Here is an 18,639-nt window from a genome sequence, read left to right on the forward strand (position 1 = left end):
TTGTGTGTCTGGGCCTTGGGGATCTGCCCTGCTGCCTAAGGCCCCATGGGCAACCCTAGTCCCCTATTGCCCTGACCCCAGTCTTGGGGCCCAGGCAGGCTGGAGATTTACGCTGCAGGAAACCCAGCAGCTCATAACAATGAGCCAAAGACTTGGCCTCAGATGGGGAGCCAATGGCCAACAAACACTTTTCACCCTGCTTGGGCAGCCTGAGCCGTGACCCAACCTGAAGCCCACCCTGTCCACTAAAAGCCCCCACTTTCCAACTCAAGACACCAATGGGCAGCACCTCAAGGAGGCCTAAGCCTGGCTGGGAATTGGACCAGCTTCATCCTTGGACACTTCATACCTGAGCTTGAGGACTTCTCGTGGGGCATCACAGCATTTGGTGACACAGAGCACTTCCACTGAAAAGAGCCCTGGAGCTATCCCCAGCACCCATCCAGAAGAGAAAGCTCACTCTTGGGAGGCAAACCTAAGATGCAAACAGCCACTTGAGGCTGTGCTGTGCCCGGTTCCCTGTCTCTCAATTAAGCACCTCATGCAGCTCATCCCAAAGCCCAGCTGCCAACTTTGAGCCATCTTGTGCTGGCAGTGAGGAAGGGTGACAGAGCCTGTTCCCTCCAAACTCCATGTGCCTTGTGGGTCGGTGCTAACTCTGAGTCACCTATCAAGGGCGTTGTGGGTTCTGTGAGGCCCCTCTGCCCCTTCCATCTTGTGCACCTGTCATACTTCTTTTTTTTTTTTTTTTTTTTATTGTTGGGGATTCATTGAGGGTACAATAAGCCAGTTACACTGATTGCAATTGTTAGGTAAAGTCCCTCTTGCAATCATGGCACCTGTCATACTTCTGATCTCCTGCAGTCTACCCTTTAATCATCTCCTCAGACTCATGCAACTGAAAAACTCCATGGCAGAATTTTCTGGTTGAAGCTACCTCCTCCCACTGACCCCGGCATGGTGGAGGGAGAGGTGGCCATCTGGGCACTCGGGCAGGTCTACTTGTGTCTCATTGTCTTCTCTGCATAATGGAAACAATGGTCCACTTTTAACAAATGCCCATGATGTCTGGGGAGCAGAGGTCTGTGCTGGATCCAGGAAAAAGACACCCTACTTCTCTGGGGAGACTCTTCCCTCTTGCTTAAACTCAGGACCCTGGTGGGGGTGACCAGTTCCAGACCTGCTCCCCAGTCCCAAGATAGGTCTGCCACTCAGCTGGGCCATCCTGGGAGTTGCAGGCTGGAGGAAGGGGAGCCAGGGAGAGGCAGCAGAGCTGGCTGCACCCCAGGCTAGCTCCTTGGGGCCTGACTTGTGCCCACCCTCTCTAGCCTAGGCCCCACCTCAGCAGCCTGGCCCAAGGCACCCCTCACTCTCACAGTTTGCATGGATGGTAGCCTGGGTTCCAGCCCACACCCACAGGGGTGTGGACACAAAGTAATGATTATGCTTTCAGGACAAGTGGGTAGGGCACCTAGTCATGACTCCTCACCTTGGACTAGGGCAGAGGGTTGGGCCAAGGCATTGGGGTCCCAGCTGCTGAGGTGCATGAGGTGCTCCTAGCTGCCAGCCACAGTCCCCTCTGTGCTCACACCCTATTTCCTGAGCCCCCCAAACAGGAGATGCCACCTGGGGTGCCATGATGAGGGGACTTCTGACCCAGACCTGGGAGCAGTGCAGACATTTTATTTCATTTTTTGAAATCTGTGAGCCAGATTGAAAGAGAGAGTAAACAAGAGAAAGAGAGAGAATCACCTAAGGCCCTCCTGCCGCAGCTTGCATCCCCTTTCCTGGAAAATGTCTAAAGTCAGGCAGGATTTGTGAAATTCACGGAGTGCACTGGAAATTCAAAACCAACAAGACAGCACACCTGCATTGTGAGAGTCCTGTGGTTTGAACCCAGGTGGAGTGGAACAAGGCCCTAGCCGTCAGTGAGGAGCCAGGCGGCTGGGGCTGGGAGATGCTGGGAAGACACTGTGTCCTCTCTGCCAAAATCTGGGCCGCCTGGGAACCTGCAAGCTTACTGGGGACTCAGGGAGCCTGGAGCCTGGAGCCTGGAGCCTGAGACCCACAGGCAAGTCTGAATTCTGGTTGCCTCCTACACCCACCTGTACCATGCTGAGCCCATCTGCCCCTCCCTGCACTTTCCAAAGAGTCAGTTTTATCTTGAGCTGAGCCCTGAGTCAGGGGAGGGAGGGCTCAAAGGGACTGAGCAGGACTGAGGGGAGACTGTCACACAGGACAGAGGCCATGGGTACAGACCACATGTGGGAGGGAACTGGCCTAGATAATGTGAGTGACCTCTTCATGGACACAACTCTGGAACTGCCTTGGTTCCTCTATTCCAAAGATGGGACCCCTAGCCCAAGGAGCCTAGATGATGGTCCCCAATACCCCACCATGTTCAAGTGGCACGACCTGGCTGTGGCCTCTGCCTCCTACTTTCAGACTGTCGCCCAGAAAAGCCCTCTCATGGCTCCCACATGTTTCCCCCAGGTTCCTTGGGCCCTCTTCCACCCCAGCTGGAGGTTTTATCTTGGTGGGGTGGGTGGAATGTCTCATGCTCTTCATTTCTTCCAACCTCCACTTCATTCTAGAGACAAGAAAACAGCTGGAGTCAAAGACCTGGGAGAGGCGGTCAGCATTCCAGCTGGGCCAGCCTGATGCGCAGCTCTAGTCCCTGGACAGCCCATGAGGCTGAACCCTGCCCACCTACATGTGTGGTCAGGGCACTTTTGATGCCTCCAAGTGCCTGCCATGCCCCGTTGCCCCCTGTGTGGGCAGACTGTCCCCTGGCACAGCCACGACCCTAAGGTGCATCTGTGAGGACACACACACTACTTCTCCCCAGTCCTGCTAAAGTTGCCAGGGACAGGCATGCCAGGAGCCTCTGTGCATCCTCCCCACCTGCCCCACCAACTCTGCTGCAGGACATTCCCAACGGTGGCCACCAATCTACAGCCTCCCTGTGAGAGGGATGGGTCAGGGTATGCCAGCTGGGACTTCAGTGCCTCCTTGGCAACCTGAATCAGAGGGTGCTATGGAGAAGGGCGAGGGAGGGCTGCCTCCCAGAACAGTGGCAACAGGAGGTGTAGGAAATCCAGTGGCTGGATACGAAGGGATGCATGGCCTAGGGAGGGCAAGGCCAAGACGCAGGCTCTTGTTCAGTGTGCAGGGTTGGTGGCAGCTCTAGTCCATTTCTGACTGTGAGTAGGAGGGTGCTTCCTATACTCAATCACCTCTCTTATTGCAAAGTGCCTCTGTCCTTGAAAATGCAATGCTTCGGAGAGGAGCCAGATAAACCCAGTCCAGCTGGGTCCCCACGGAGCTCACCCAAGACATAGCCCCTGCCTGGCCTGGCCCATGCCCATGGGAGCTGCTCCTGGGGCAGGTGCCAGGAACCAGAGAGCCCTGGCCTGCTGGGGTACCAGGCTTGAGGTCAGCAACACCAGGTCACTGGATTTGGAAGGATGTGGTGGGAGGGAGTGAGAATTTGTTGAGATGGGCCATCATTTACTGGACAGGAGCTTGGCAAAGGGGCCCCTTGAGGGAACCCAGTGTACTCCCGAGCCCTTAGGAGGGAGGCAAGCTTTGAAGTTGATGCCAGTTTCTAATAGTGTTTTACTAGCTTCTCAAAGTCATCCGAGCCCCAGCCAGGCCACCACAGGCTCTGGCATCCTTCCTAGCCTTGGATCCAGCACCACTCGGGGTGATGATTGGGCCTCCCCCGTCTTCCTGGTGCACCTGAAGACAGATGTGGAGCTGAGAGGTGTTCCTGGGCTGTGAGGATGGGGCAGATGGAGGGGCTAATGGTGGTTTCCCTGCGGTGTGGCCTGAGGGTTGGAATGGAGGGCGACCAATGACCTCCATGGAGCACATCCCAGGGAGTGTTCCCTCTGCCTGTCCCACTGACTGCTCCCTGAAGGGGCCGCCTGGGGGCATTCTCCTTGCCTCTTCTTGTGGAGGCACAGGCCTTGCCAGAGTCTCAGGGAGCCAATTATCCCCAGGGCAAGTTGGCCGCAGATAATTGGGAAGACAAGCTTTTAACATGGAGCCAAGTTCTGGGGCATATCTGCTCCACTCCACACCTAACTGGGAGCCCCCATGTGCCACTGTCTGCTGGGGGAGGTGGTCTTTTTTGGGTAATTGAGGGAGGAAGCCTGGTGTTGAAGTGTCCCACAGATGCCCTAGGATTCTCAAGTAAGTCGGTGCTCCCAACCCTCCTCCTCTGCCTTCTAGAAGCCTCCCTTCTTTTGTTACATATGTAGGGACCTCCATGTTCAAGCCCTGGGGCTTCTGGTTAGGGAGTATCACCATCAACCTGCCTATCCTCTGGGCAGAGTCTGGCTGTCCTGGGGTACTTAGGCCTCCTTCCCACAGGGTCCCCTGGAAGAGCCCTTCAGAGCGAAGGAAAGGCTGCGGGTCAGACAGACCTGACTTTGTTCCCCTTCCAGTTCACTGCTAAAAGGCAAATTGTCACCCTGGTACAGGGCGGATGTGAGGAATGAGTAACTGTGACCAGCATTGAGCAAAAAACCTGGAAGGGTGAGGGACAGAGAAGACACACAGTGAGTCTGTGGCTCTAAAGGTCAAAAAACCCACCACAAACTGGGACATGGTGAGGGGGATTTTCAGGCTTGTATAACTGGGTAGAGTCCCAGCAGGTGGGTTTCAGGTGCTGCTTGCTCAGGGCTTAGCTCTGCTCCTCAGTGGTACCGCCCTACAGCCTAGCCCTCCTTTATGGGCAGTCCACAGAGATGTGTGTTGGGCCATCTCACGTCCTGGACCTCCTTGTGGCCTCTGGAACCCCCCTTGTGTGGATGGTTCAGGAGCACTCCCCCAGAAAGTCTGGCAGAAGCTTGGGGACCAAACTCTCATGCAGCTACCATACCCAGATTAAAATTTTAAAAATCAGGGAAACAAGTCTAGATCTCTATGGTAACTAGCTAGTAATTTCCTGCCCCCAAGCAGGTATAGTTTTTTTTGTTTGGTTGGTTTTTAGTTTGTTTTTACACCCAGGATCACCAACTAGTGTCCTTAAAAAAAAAAAAAAGAAAATCTTTTTTCCTTTTCTTTTTCTTTTCCTAATCATAGAGCCACCTGGCATCCATGCAATTTATGTTTTTTTAAATATTAACTTTTTGTTCTCTTGCTTTTTCCCCCCTTCCTTTTCTTGGTTATTTTTCTACTTTTCTCTTATAACTCCCTTAGACAATCAAGATATCATTTCTTGTTTGTTTTTTGTTTTATTGAACAGAGTTGCATTCTGGAGCCTGGGCTGGAGTGCTATGGTGTTGATCTGGCTCACAACAGCTTCACACCCTGAATTTAGGCAACCCTCCTGTTTTGCCCACCAAATGGCTGGGGCTTCATTCCCTGCTGCAGTGCACCACTGATTTTTCCTATATTTGGTGGAGATAGGGTCTTGCTCTTGCTTAGGCAGGTCTGGAGCACCTAACCTCAGGTGATTCTCCTGTCCCAGCCTGCCAGAGAGCTAGGATTGCTGGTATAGGCCACCATACCTGGCCTATTACTATTATTTTTTATTTCCTATCTTTCTTCACTTTTTTATTATTTTTTCTCTTTCTTGCTCTCTTTTCTTTCTTTTTTCAATTTTTTTTAAATAAACTTTTTTTATATTTATTTATTTATTTTGCAGTTTTTGGCCAGGGTTGGGTTTGAACCCGCCACCTCTGGCATATGGGGCTGGCACTCTATCCCTTTGAGACACAGGAGCCACCATTGCTCTCTTTTCTTTACTCTCCCTTTCCCCCCTATACCAAAAGGCCATTTCAACATCAAAGCACAAAGATGAGGACAATGAAGGAGGAAGAAAGAGAAGTAGGTAAGGAAAGGAAGTAAACAAGAAGAAACCACACATGAGGAAGAGGAGCCAAAAAAAATTCTGGCAACATGAAAAATCAGAGCAAATCAACCCCCTCAAAGGGTCACAATGCAGCTACCATAGATGATCCCATCTATAAAGAAATCGTGGAAATCACAGAAAGGAATTTAGAGTATGGATGGCTAACATGATAAACAGAATTGAAGGAAAAATGGAAAACCACCAAAAGGAAATTGACCCAAGAAATGAATGAAAGACATGATGAAATTAGAAAGGATGTAAGAATTGAAGGAGTCATTCAGGGAGTTTCAAAATGCAGTTGAAAGTTTCAGCAACATTAAACTATGAAGAAGAAAGAATCTCAGAGCTTGAAGATAAGGCTCTCAAGCTAACTCAGTCATTTAGACAAGGCTTGGCGCCTGTGGCTCAAGCAGCTAAGGCACCAGCCACATTCAGCCCAGGTAAATCCAGCCTGGGCCCACCAAACAAAGATGGCTGCAACAAAAAAATAGCTGGGCATTGTGGTGGGCGCCTGTAGTCCCAGTGGAGGCAGGAGAATCACTTGAGCCCGGGAGTTGGAGGTTGCTGTGAGCTGTGATGCCACAGCACTCTACCCAGGGTAATAGCTTGAGGCTCTGTCTCAAAAAAAAAAAAAAAAAAAAAAAGAGGCAGAGAAGAAGAGAATAAACACAGAGAAATATCTTAGAGACTACACAAAGAGTACAAACATACAAATTTTAGGTATACTTGAAGGAGAAGAAGAGAGACCCAAAGGCATGGAAGCCCTACCCTAGGATACAATCAGAATAATAATGAATAAGGAATATGTGATAGTCAAGGTGACTTTTCAGAGCCATAAGAAATGCCAATTTCTATTATACATCAACACTCAAAATTAAATAAAGTATAACAATGACAGCAAGATACTTTGTTAACTGAAGGACAGGAAGATGGAAACTGGTTTGGGGATCTATAACTACTGACCAGCATAGTGTGTTAGAAAACTGCCCAAGGACAGAAACGATCCTTCTGAAATGATTAGGAGGAATGATCCCCAGCACTCACACAGTGCCAAGAACAATGTCTCTTTCCTTCAGCTAGAATATATAAAATATATATATAACTTCTCAATACATGAGATTCAGTAAACTGAACAATGTCTCTTTCCTTCAGCCAGAATATAAAACTTCTCAATACCTGAGATTCAGTAAAGCAGTCAATACTGAAAAATGGGGGAGTTGGAGGATTAATATAGACTAAACAGTACTCTGGACCTATTTAAAAAGGTTAAAAGCAAGAAAACAAAACTTCAAGATTATGTTCAAGAACTTAACTGCAACCCACGTTATTTTACTTTAATTCTTCTCAAAAAGTAGTTTATAATAAGCTATGGTCCAGGGCAGCGCCTGTGGCTCAAGGAGTAGGGCACCGGTCCCATATGCCGGAGGTGGTGGGTTTAAACCCAGCCCCGGCCAAAAACCAAAAAAAAAAAAAAAATAATAAGCTATGGTCCAAAACCTGCTTCTTTAAGAAAATGTCATGGAAAAACAAAATATTTTGTGACTTTTTATTTAAAACATTACTGATTCTCTTGATTTGTTTTTCAGAGTCATGACAAGCATTAGTTTTCCTGATCAGCAAAGTTTACCTGATATCTCCAGGATTTAAAACTATTGAATCCCACTGGGCCCAATTATCCACTGCCAATACTCTGTTACTAAAGATACAAACATCCTCCCTCTAGGCCCAGAGGCTATCCCAGAAGAGGTGGGTATGTGGTTATAAGAGCAGATTTTGAGGGATACAATTAGTTCAGACACTTTAGATCAAAGATGTGCACCCAGCAGCCCAAACAAATACTAAATAAGAGACTTTGCCTTTTGGGGCCATGTGGCACAAACATCCATCCCAGCCATAAAAAATTTCCTACTTCCCCTAGACTTACAGCCTCTTAAGTATAAAAGTTCTCCATTATGGAGTTTATGCAAATAGAGACATAACATGAAACTTATCAGCCACTTTAGGACAAATTACTAAAGAGATTAAAATAGTACGACACAACAAAAGTCTCTAAATTCCGCTCGGCACCAATAACACAGTGGTTAAGGTACCAGCTACATGCACCGAGGCTGGTAGGCCTGGGCCAGCTAAACAACAATGACGACTACAACTAAAAAATAGCTGGGCATTATGGTGGGCGCCTGTAGTCCCAGCTACTTGGAAGGCTGAGGTAAGAAAATTGCTTAAGTCCAAGAATTTGAGGTTGCTGTGAGCTGTGATGCCACAACACTCTATCAAGGGCAACATAAGTGAGACTCTTTCTCAAAAAAAAAAAATCTCTAAATTCCTTAGCTTAAAAGGTTATCAGTGCTTATGTTTTATATAACAAGTTGCCATATAAGTCTACAACTAAACCCAAGAATATACTAGCCTAGCACCGTGGGTGAATTAATTTTGTAGGCTTGCCTTTGACATTTTTTATTTTACTCGTATGTTGCCTACAAAGTATTAAAGGATTGATGGGTGCCTCTCCACATCCAGTCTCATCTGACCTAAAACATTTAATTGTCTATAAGTCCTTTTGGCTCTTAAGTCCTCTTGGCCACAAGGGTCCTACCAAGGGCCTGAGTGGACCCAAGGCACGTAGCTACACCACTCCAGCATGATGGGACAAAATAAGTTTGGCCATTGATGCTACCTCTGGAAGATCTTAGCCAAAAAAAGAGAATTTGAACTAAAATAAAATATTAAGTCTCCCAGGTGACTGAATGGACCCCCTCTTATCCAAGAGGACCCCAGAAATGTCCTAAAGTTGAGTTGATGGCCATGAGAAGGGACATCAGACATGCCTCATGTTCCCCTCCCTTCTTGAAGAAGTCCTTTGTAACTCATTAACAGGCCTATCACTGTGCAAGACCAAGCTTAAATCACACCTGCAGGTCATTAGTTTGCTTAGCAAATTACTTGAGTCTGGGTATATGTCTGGTGTTTAGACAAAGTTTCATTTTTTTAACCAATTAAAAATCAAAGAATCTTTAAACCCACATGTAACCTGTAAGTCCCTACTTTGAGATTTTCCACCTTTGGGGCTAAACCAATATGTGACTTCCATGTATTTATTGACTTATGATTTTACCTATAATTCCTGTCAAATGTAAAAAAAAAAAAAAAAAATCGGTAACCCCACTACAGGAATCCTCTTCCTCATGGGTTTTTGGGCGTGGCTCTGAGGAGCCATGGTCCTCAAACATGGCTCAAATAAACCTTTTTTTTTAAGACAGTTTCACACTGTCACCCTGGGTAGAGTGCTATGGCATCATAGCTCAAACTCTTGGGCTTAAGCGATTCTCTTGCTTCAGCCTCCTGAGTAGCTGGGACTACAGGCATCACCACAATGCCCAGCTGTTTTCTATTTTTAGGTAGAGACAGGTCTTGCTCTTGCTCAGGCTGGTCTGGAACTCCTGAGCTCTAGCGATCTTCCCGCCTTGGCCTTCCAGAGTGCTAGGATTACAGACATGAGCCACTATTCCAGTGTCAAATAAACCTCAGAGGTTATTTATCAGAGGTTACTGGGAAGGGCACTTGTTCCTGGGCAGCATGTGAGCTTCTTGCAGGCAAAGTCTGCCTCTGTCTGCACTTACCTGTACCTGTCTGCCTTGCGGAGTTGCCTTAAACCCCTTCCCAGTGAGTTTGCAAAACCCTCACATGCCATTGTATGTTTACAGTGAAACAAACTAAGTACACCCCGTGCCTTTGTCAGGCACCTTCCCACAACTCACGTCCTTAATGATATTACAGTTCTCCACTAGGCAGGGGTCTTAGTGTCACGATTAGCTAAAGGGAACTGTAGGACAGCCAGGGCAGCTCTAAAGCAGTCAGGGCTGGTCTGAGCTGGCTGCCTCAAGAAAATAAAGTGCTGAGGCACCCAGGAGAGTGCTGGCTCTTCTTCTGTGCCCAGTGATTGTCCTGGTACCTGCTTAATCTGTCCTAGTTTTGCTGAGCACTCCAGCCTGGCACCATGTCTCAGTGAGAATGGTCATTCTTTATACTGAAATCATAGAAAAGTTATTAACTCACAGTTTTTCAGGAAGGAATAAATCAATCTTTCTCTCCTATCTCTTGCTAGCAGCCCCTCACCCTCCATGGATCTCTGTTTTCTCAAGTCACTGAGGAGCCCAGAAGACCAAAAGGAAAAGCAAAATTCTCTCTTTACATTTCCCCAGCTCCTTTATCTTTTAGAATTTGTTCCCACAGCCTCAAGTGATACCTGTGCAGGAGGAACAATGGAATATGAACTGTCAGGCCTCACGATTAGAAACACCTGGAAAAATGTCTGTCTTCAGCTTTGCTGGAGGAAAACCAGACAGCAATCACACTCACAATTACTTGTGAATCCAGCTGCTGTTATCTTTTTCATTCCCCCTTAAATTCAGCAACTGCTTGACCTCAACTGTGGGCTTTCTTTGGGATGCTACCATCTACCTGCTCTCTGCTCTCTCTTTCCTCTCTCACCTCTCCCTCTCTCTAGGATAAAATAAAGTCTATACTGTTATATACTGATTGTAACCTACAGAAATTTTCTCCTCCCACAGACGCAGAACACCTGCTGAGCTTCCCAAGCCTATCACTGCCCCTTGCTGCCCCCCAGGCTGCCTGACCAGGAGGAGGCAGGAGTGGCCCCAGGAGCAGCCGCCGGAGTAACACTGGGCCTGTGCCCACACCTCCACCCTGTGCCCTGGCCTTCCACCTCAATAGCCCCTTTATCACCCAACTCTCTCCAGCCTGAAGCCCCAGAAGGAACCCTCTGGAGAAAGGGTCCTGCCCACCTGCCTTGGCCTCCTGGCATCCAAAATGGCCCAGAAGGGAAAGCTTGTGCTGGAGTCACCTCTGCTGACTCTACTGGGACTGTGACCCAGCCCTCATGTGTCCCCCTTCACCACCTCCTCCCCTGCATCCCTTTGGTGAGAATAACCAAAGACTCACTGTGGACCATGACTAGCCCTCCCTCCAAGTGCCCTACCCAGGTGCAGCCGCCCTGGAGCACATTCCCGTAATGGTCACTGTGGTACCCCACCCCGTGTTCACTCTTCCTTTCTGTAGAGTTCCAGAGGGTTGGTGGCAGGGTACTCACCTGTGCTATGGGCAAAGCCACTTTTCTGTGTGAGGGCTTTGTGTTCCCTGGTCCCACCCTCCACATGGGGGCCCCTACCTTTTCCCCTAGGCCACTGGGAGCTCTGAGAGCAAGACTGTTACCTCTTAGGGGCCCCCTGCACTCTGCCATCTTCCTCATTCTGATACATATTCTCCCCACACACACCACCCTCCTCCTGTGTGCTGTGGCCAGATGGCTCCATGCTCAGGTCACACCAGAGGGGAAGGTGGAGGTCCTAAAGGGAGGTCCTGTCACCAAGGCTGAGCCCAAAGGGGACAGCAGGGCCCATCTGGGCCCCAGCCTCCAGAAGGCTGGGAGGGGGCTCAGGCAGGATGGTCTGTTTCTGAGGTCAGAGAGCTCTCCCTTTCCCAAAACCCCAGGCCAGTGCTTCCAGCCGTGGAAGTTCCAGGTCCTCTTCAGGGCACTGGGGCTGCTGGGCTTCCACATTTCTGGAACCCAAGGGGAATTTCCAGCCCTCATCACAAAGCTCTTGGCAGAGAGAATGGAAGGGGGGAGTCAGGTTCTTGGTTGGGTTCTCCCTAGGGGTTGCCAGCCCTGACAGTCCTAAGACTCTCTATAGTGAGTCGTGAAACCAGGTGCAGTGAGGCCCCTGCAGTGAGGGTAGGTCTGCAAGCCTGTCACACACGTCCCTTCCAGAGGCCAATCTCAGGGAGAATGGACGCTGATCCTTTCCCTGACCCCAGAACCCCACAGACAGAAGCCACCACCTCTGATGAGAAAAAGCACTTCTATTGGGAAGAAATACATGCCCTGGTAGGAAGATGTACTAACATTAGCAAAACAGGTTTTCTCTGCGTGTCTCCAGGTTTTTCTGGGAGAAAAACCTTTTCTACCAGGCAAGATATGAGAAGCATGATGAGGTTGACCAGACAAGCATGTTGGCTAATAGTGAGGGTGGTTCAAAGCTCTTGCCACCCTTAGCCCATGCTGGCAGGGACTGGCTGGGGGCACAGGCTCCCTGGGATGGGCGGCCAAATAGCTGTCCCTATCTCGGACCCACCTGTTCTCAACAGAATGGCTGTGGCCCATGGGGGTGGCATGGTGACTGTAAGCCTTCTCTCTCAATACTCTCCTTTGCTCTGGCTGGGAGGGACCCCAGGGATGGCAGGAATGCCCACCCACTGGGGCCTGGAGTTCCTCTTTGTAGTTATTGAACTCTGAGGGACCATGTCCTTGACAAAGCCCCAGTTTGTCCACTAGGATCTGTGTGACAAGTGAAACAATTGCTTGGACTTCAGGAGCACTGCTGGACAACCCTCCTGTGGCTGTCCCCCAGCTCTGGGCAGTGGCTGATTTAGGCTTGCCCTTCTGTAAGGGATCTTCCTGCCTTCTGCCTTTTTCACTGGGGTCAAGACACCATAGGCCATGACTGATTGTTTTCCTGGAGCAGCTTTCTAGAGGTTTCCGTCCTTTCTCCAGAAGGAACTGAAAGTGTTTGCTCCACGTTTCTTCCTTCTCCCTGACGTGGGCAGCGTGGCTTGGCCCACTGGCTTGGGAAGCCCTGGGTACTGCAGACCTTGGTTTTTGCTCCCCTGCTTTGGGCCTCCCACAGGGCTCTTTCTTGTCAGTAGGCCCAAACATCTTGCTGTGACTCTTCCATGAGGCATTGATTTTGAGGCTTCTGGGCACCTGCTGCCCCTGGCTGCTGCCTCCCTTCCACGTGGGATCACATAGCCCCTGAGAAGCTGATGTGTCCCTATTAAATACACTCTGGGAACTGGACAGAGGGACCTGGGAACTCAACAGAGAAGCCTGGGAACTCAACAGAGGGGCCTGGGAGTTGGGCAGAGTGGCGGGGAGGTTGGAAGAAGAGCTCTGCGCGTTGGAAGGAGAGGCCTGGGAGTTGGAAGGAGAGGCCTGGGAGTTGGGAAGAGTGGCCTGGGAGTTGGGCGGAGTGGCTGGGAGGTTGGAAGAATTGGTCTGGGAGTTGGAAGGAGAGGCCTGGGAGTTGGGTGGAGTGGCCGGGAAGTTTGAAGAAGAGGTCTGGGAGTTGGAAGGAGGGGTCTGGGAGTTGGAAGGAGAGGCCTGGGAGTTGGAAGGAGAGGGTTGGGAGTTGGGCAGAGTGGCCTGGGAATTGGGTGGAGTGGCCGGGAAGTTAGAAGAAGAGGTCTGGGAAGGAGAGGCCTGGGAGTTAGAAGGAGAGGGCTGGGAAGGCAAAATGTCTGTAGGAGGTATCATGTTGGTGTGACGGCCTCGAAAGCAAAGGCCAGTGCCATAGTCTTGAAGGAGGACACCAGTGGCAGGGCCTTGAAGCTGCTGTTTCTCTGTCTCTACCTCCATTTTGAATTGAAACTTACTCACAACCTTTGTTTTGAGGTGCAGCTCTCCCAGATCCTGGGTAGCAGACATCCTAGATTGTGTGAAGATGTTGGTCCCCTGACACCCAGAACTGAGATTCATGTTAGTGGTTTGGGAGTTGGCCATCAGGCCAGCTGTCAGGGTAACTTCCCAAGCAGACGGCTTTCCCTCCTCGGCCTCCACTGGCTCCCTGGGCTCATTGGCCCTTGAAGATTGGGACCTTCTGCTTAACTGTCGCACTGCTGTGCTGCTGCAGGAGTCCCCTGAAGCCACATTCTCCTTCTCCTGTCGCTTATGCCTGGCCATTGCTGGATATGGGCTAGGCTCTGGGCTTCCTCTCTCATCCCCCAGGACAGCAGTGCTCTGCCAGGTGCTGCTCACTGGGCTGCATGTAAGGGGCTGAGAAGGCCACCTGCACTCCTGTGCAGTCAGAGGTGCTTCTGGGTTCCCATAGGTGCCAAGAGACTTGGTCCCTCTCAGATCCTTCTGTGTGTCCTCATCCACAGGTGATGAAGCAGAGAGAACATGACTCAGAGTGTGGATGGAGTTTTTTCTTATTACCTTCTCTCCTTGGTCTTTCCAATGATGTTCTCCCAGGACACCACCAACCTCAGCTTTGGAGTCATCCCCCAAATCGCCATTGTCCCAGGAGAGAAAAGCAGAGGATGGATAGGGCCAGTGTTGAGCCCTGAGATTTATGGGCTCAAGGAACTGGAGGTTGCAACCCCACCTGTGGGGCTCCTGAAACCTTGTAACATGTGCTTCTAGTATCTGTTGAGTACACGGATCTAGGAAAGAAATAGCCTGGGAGGTGTCCACATGGCATTTCCTCCAGGATGCTAGGTTTCTGGGCTTCGTGCAGGGGTCAGAGTTGGTGATAGCATGGCTGGTGGTAAGCCAGGACTGATACACACTCACAGGGATTGTGCCCTCACTGATCTCCTCTAACTTCTGGTCCAAATGACACCTCAGGTTTGTTTCAACACCCTGCTTCTCTGGGCTACTGAGAATGTAATTATTTGATTTATACTTCTGGAGCCTAATCCAGTGCCTCTCTGACTCCTCTTCATCATCCGCCAGAATCTTCACTAAGGTGTATCTTGAACCTGTGCATGGATCTTCTGGGTCCCCCTTCAGATCTTGCTCTAGATCCCCGCTTGAGTCATCATCTTCTTTGACCCTCTTGAAGCCTTTCCTAGAGGATCTTTCAGAGAACCTGGTCCCCATCTTCTGTACCTCCTTGCTGCTTTCTCCTGCAGCAAACACAGGACGCTGGGACTGACCCCTCCCTGGGAACTCCTCCTGAGGCTGAATCAGTTCCCCAGATGCTTGGGATCTCCAGGGAGGGCCTGACTGAAGTTCATCTTGGATGAAACTCCTCCGAGTATGTTGATCCTGCTGATTCTGGTGCTCAGGACCCATGACAGCCCCAGGAAGGGTGGAGACTGACTTGTGGCTCATGGAGGCCCGGCCATCCTGGAAAGTGTGTTGGCTAAAGACTATCTGGGAGTTTTGGAGCAAAGAGGGTAAAATCCTCTTCCATTTCTGTCGCGTCTGCAAGTGCCATTCCAGGTGTTCACTTTTGGTTGGGGGGAATCGTGCCTTCTCCTGAGATGAAGGGCAGGTTGTTCTACAGCCTCCTGTAAGGTCCACTTTAATCTGGGGTGGAGAGAAATACAGCATGTCTGGGGGAGAGGGTGGGAGGTGGGCCTGGACATGGACCTCATCCGGAGGTGGGGGCGGGAGCTGAGGCTGGGGCAGGGCCATTTGGTGGGGCCTGGGCTGGGCCCTGTGACACTGTGCAGGTGCTTCAGACCAAGTCTGAACTGCATTGAATGAGACAGAGAGAGGTGGTTTGGAGGGAGACGTCCTAGAAACCCAGGCAGTAGCCACCAGGGACTCGCTGTGCAGAGAGGGGAGGCCCCAGAAGAGCTGGCTGCATTTCTGCTGTAAATGGTCCCCCGTGGCCTTGGAATGGGGTAACTGCTGATGACCTGGCAGCTGCTCTCGTTTGTCTTCCATGTTCCAAAAGTTGTGTGGGACCATGGCATCCCATTCCCTGTGCAGTGACTTTAGCATGTTCCTCAGAGAGCCTCTGGGAGAGTCTGGGTTAGTTTGTGTAAGAAGTGGCCCCTCCCCTTCTTTCCCTGTCCACAGCTTCACCTCTGCTCTCTTGGTGATGAGCATCTCCAGCAGCCTCAGGACCTCAGGGTGGAGGAAAGTGGGCCTGCCAGACTCCATCTGCCTGAGTTTGGGGGTTCCCCAGAACTGAGCCTCTGGTGTAGGATGGAAAAGAGGCTTCTGGGATTTTCCACGGTGCGAAGTGGGGAAGAACAGGGCCTTGGCAGCTGCCCACCACCAGGACAGGAACAAAATGGTGCGTTCAAGGCCCAAGGTAGCCCAGATAGGAGAGTCCAAAAAAGAGCAGCCTGGAGGTGAGCTCTCTGGGACAGCACCCAGGGGGACTCTCTTCAAGACAGACTGCTCTCCCTGAGGTCCTCCTGACAGAGTGGAGGCCAGAGGTGGAATAGGGGAAGCCAGTGTGGGTAAGGTGGTGGGAGAAGCATCTTCCAAAGGCTCCCCACGCCGTCGGTGGGTGCTGGCAGGTGCTGGTGTACACACCTCCCCGAGGGGGTCTCCACATGAGACCTGATGAGAGCCCCCCTTGTCAGGGAGCTTTCCCAGGAGGCTGTAAGAGACAGGAGGCACCAGCTGCAGTGGTGGGGGGAGGGTGCAGTGGAAGGAGGGGCAGGCACTACCCACGACCCCTCCGCTGCCCCCATTCTGACATCACAGAGCTCTTCCCCTCCCAGCTCCAGAACACTGGCCACATCTTACCCACATCCTGGTAGTCTCCTCCACCAGGTTAGCCCAGGCCCCAGGAGGAGGGGGGACAGGGAGAGAAGGGGAAGCCCCTTACCTCTGCAGAAGTAAAATCAGGTCCCAAGCCCCCTCCAATTCCCTCAGGCAGTCTCTACAAGCTGGAATCAGGAGTCAGGTTAGGTGGGTGGGAGGCCCCTGGGGATCTTTCAGGGGACTGAGAGTCAATCTAGGGCAGACTGGAGGGTTATACACTGCAGCCCTCTCATCAGTGTCCAGGACCACATTATGCTGTAGGTGACAGCAAGAAGCTCTTTGGGCAGTGCCTTGTCAGGGACATAGTGCTCCTACTTCCATCCCCCAGTCCTCACATGCCCCTGTGGGGCACCTCATAGAGGAACCAACCTTAGCCCCATAAGCAGCCATCACAGTTGGGCCTGGAGGCCCCAGCTCCACATCCAGGTCCCTACTAGGCAGCACCCATCCCCTGCCCACCTGGCCCTGCACTCAGCTGGATTCTGAGAAGAATCTCAGGTTCCCATTTACTTCCCAGAAGCCCCCCTCAGGCCTCTACCGCTGACTCACTTAGAGACTCATCCCTCAGGGACAGTGATGCTCCTTCCCCACAAGGGCTGTGGGTAGGATGACAGAGCTTTACCTTTCAAAGCACAGCTTTTCTTCCTGCTCCTGGGCCTCCCCCTCTTGTCCATTGGATGCTGAGAGACAAGAAAGATCAAGGGGCTGGGACCTTCCTCAGTGCCCTCCCCTGACAATGCAGGTGTTCATTGCTCATGCCCTCCTGCACGGGGCCTCTGTCTTTTTTTATTCATTTTTTAAGTGATTGAAAAAATTCTAGTTTCCTTCTTTGAAAAATGCAAGAATTTTTAATTTGAGATCCACCAGTGGGTCTTCTATAACTGTTCCTCTGGCTAATGAAAATAAAATCCTAGGGCTTTGCCCCCATGGGCCAAGAGGACCACAGAAAAACCTTAAAACCTCTGCCTTGAAGAGAATGGAGGTGCAACCAGCCAAGTCATGCCCCCTCCTTTTTGGAGTTACTCCTCATAACAATAAGATACTACATTGTATCAGGACCTAAGGCCTTGAAAGACAAAGGTTAAACCACTCCTGAAGTTTATTCACTTAACAGATCACTTCAGTCCATCTGCTAGCTTGTCTTCAATTAACAGACTCCTTTCATTTCTTTAACCAATCAAGTCAAAGAATCTTTGGACACACCTATCTCACTTGGGGATGTATCACCCTTTGGGGCCAAACCAGTGCACACCTTCCACTTATTTATCTCTGGTTTTATGTGTAATTCTGTCCTCATGAAAGTATAAAACCAAAGTGTAACACAGCCTCCTTGGGCATGTTTTCTCAGGCTCTCTCAAGGCCATGTGTTTTGGGCCATGGTCACGTTTATTCAGAATAAACTTCTTTAAATTATTCTACAGAGTTTCGGGTTCTCTCCTATTAAAACTTTGCTAGAGAAACTGACTCTGGCCCACAGGCACCTCTGAGCTGTCAGGTAGGAATCTGCTTCCAGAGGTGGACAGAGGCCCCTCCAGCCTCTGATGGGAGGCTCCCAGGGGCTCTGCATAGCCCTCAGGTCACCTGACATAGAGGGAAGGCAGGCCATGGAAATGTGATGGATGACTGTTAAACCAGGATTCAGGGCCATCCTCCCACAGAGATCTCCACTCTCTTTTAACCCAGTCCTGGCCCCTGAGCCCTAGCATTTGCTCTAGCATTGAAGCCTCCTGTGCACCCACACCACGGGTCAGAAAGCTTCACACCACTGTAACAACCCAGCCCTGCCTGGGCCTAGAAGGATGAGGAGATTCCCATCTCAGGACTCTACTGGATTTGGACAAGTAGAAATAATAATAGAAAAGAGAAGCATTCTCTGTTGGGTCTGGGCTGAGGGTTCTTTACCTTCCTGATGATTCTTTTCTGCCCAGGTGGGGGTGAGGAAAGATCCTTGACAAAGTAGGGGAGTAACAAGAGGAAGAGAACCAGTCCACACACGAAGCCCAAGATGATGTCTGTCATCCAGGCAGTGGAACTGGGGTTCAGCCATGCCGCAGTAACGCTATTCAGAGAGAAGAGGTCTTTCTCCATCTTCTGAATCCCACTGTTGCCCTAAAGCAACTGAGCCTTGGGCGTTTCCTTTAGGCCTATTGACTAGGGCTCAGGCCTGCATCACAGAGCTGTGGCCACCTCATCACAAAGGGCTCCTGAGGGCGGGGGTGGGGTGGGGGGGAAGATGGGAGGAGGATGCTGAACCACAGCCACTCCCCCTTCACCCCTGCAGCTCCAGCCCATCCCCTAGGCTTCTAGCTCCTTCCTTCAGACTCCAGCTACTCAACCTGTCAGAGACAGACGTCAGTCAGTTTTCTGTTCTTTCCCCCTGGAATTCCAATATCACCTGGTTCCTTTTATCCCTTAGAGATCCTGGCTTGACCCCACCAATTTCATGGTGTTTGAAAGTCTGAAATTCTCC

The 18,639-nt window shown here is 50.7% G+C and overlaps 1 protein-coding gene across 3 annotated transcripts in view; it reads right to left on the reverse strand.

Moving 5' to 3' along the window:
* Positions 1–1,400: 1,400 nt before the first annotated feature.
* Positions 1,401–18,639, reverse strand: part of LOC128579850 (spermatogenesis-associated protein 31E1-like) — a 156,717-nt gene continuing 139,478 nt past the window's right edge. For 2 of the 3 annotated variants that reach the window (XM_053582067.1, XM_053582068.1), the window contains 4 exons: positions 16,792–16,849; positions 16,234–16,294; positions 12,016–16,002; positions 1,401–2,590 (listed from right to left, as the gene is read on the reverse strand). In XM_053582067.1, coding sequence (XP_053438042.1) covers positions 2,371–2,590; positions 12,016–16,002; positions 16,234–16,294; positions 16,792–16,849 — 4,326 coding nt within the window. In that variant the 3' untranslated portion in view covers positions 1,401–2,370. Of the gene's footprint in view, positions 2,591–12,015; positions 16,003–16,233; positions 16,295–16,791; positions 18,229–18,639 lie in introns of all 3 variants that reach the window. The other variant, XM_053582069.1, reaches the window with a different exon arrangement.

Source organism: Nycticebus coucang, chromosome 2 (genome assembly GCF_027406575.1).
Source record: "Nycticebus coucang isolate mNycCou1 chromosome 2, mNycCou1.pri, whole genome shotgun sequence".
In the NCBI taxonomy this organism is placed as follows: Eukaryota; Metazoa; Chordata; class Mammalia; order Primates; family Lorisidae; genus Nycticebus; species Nycticebus coucang.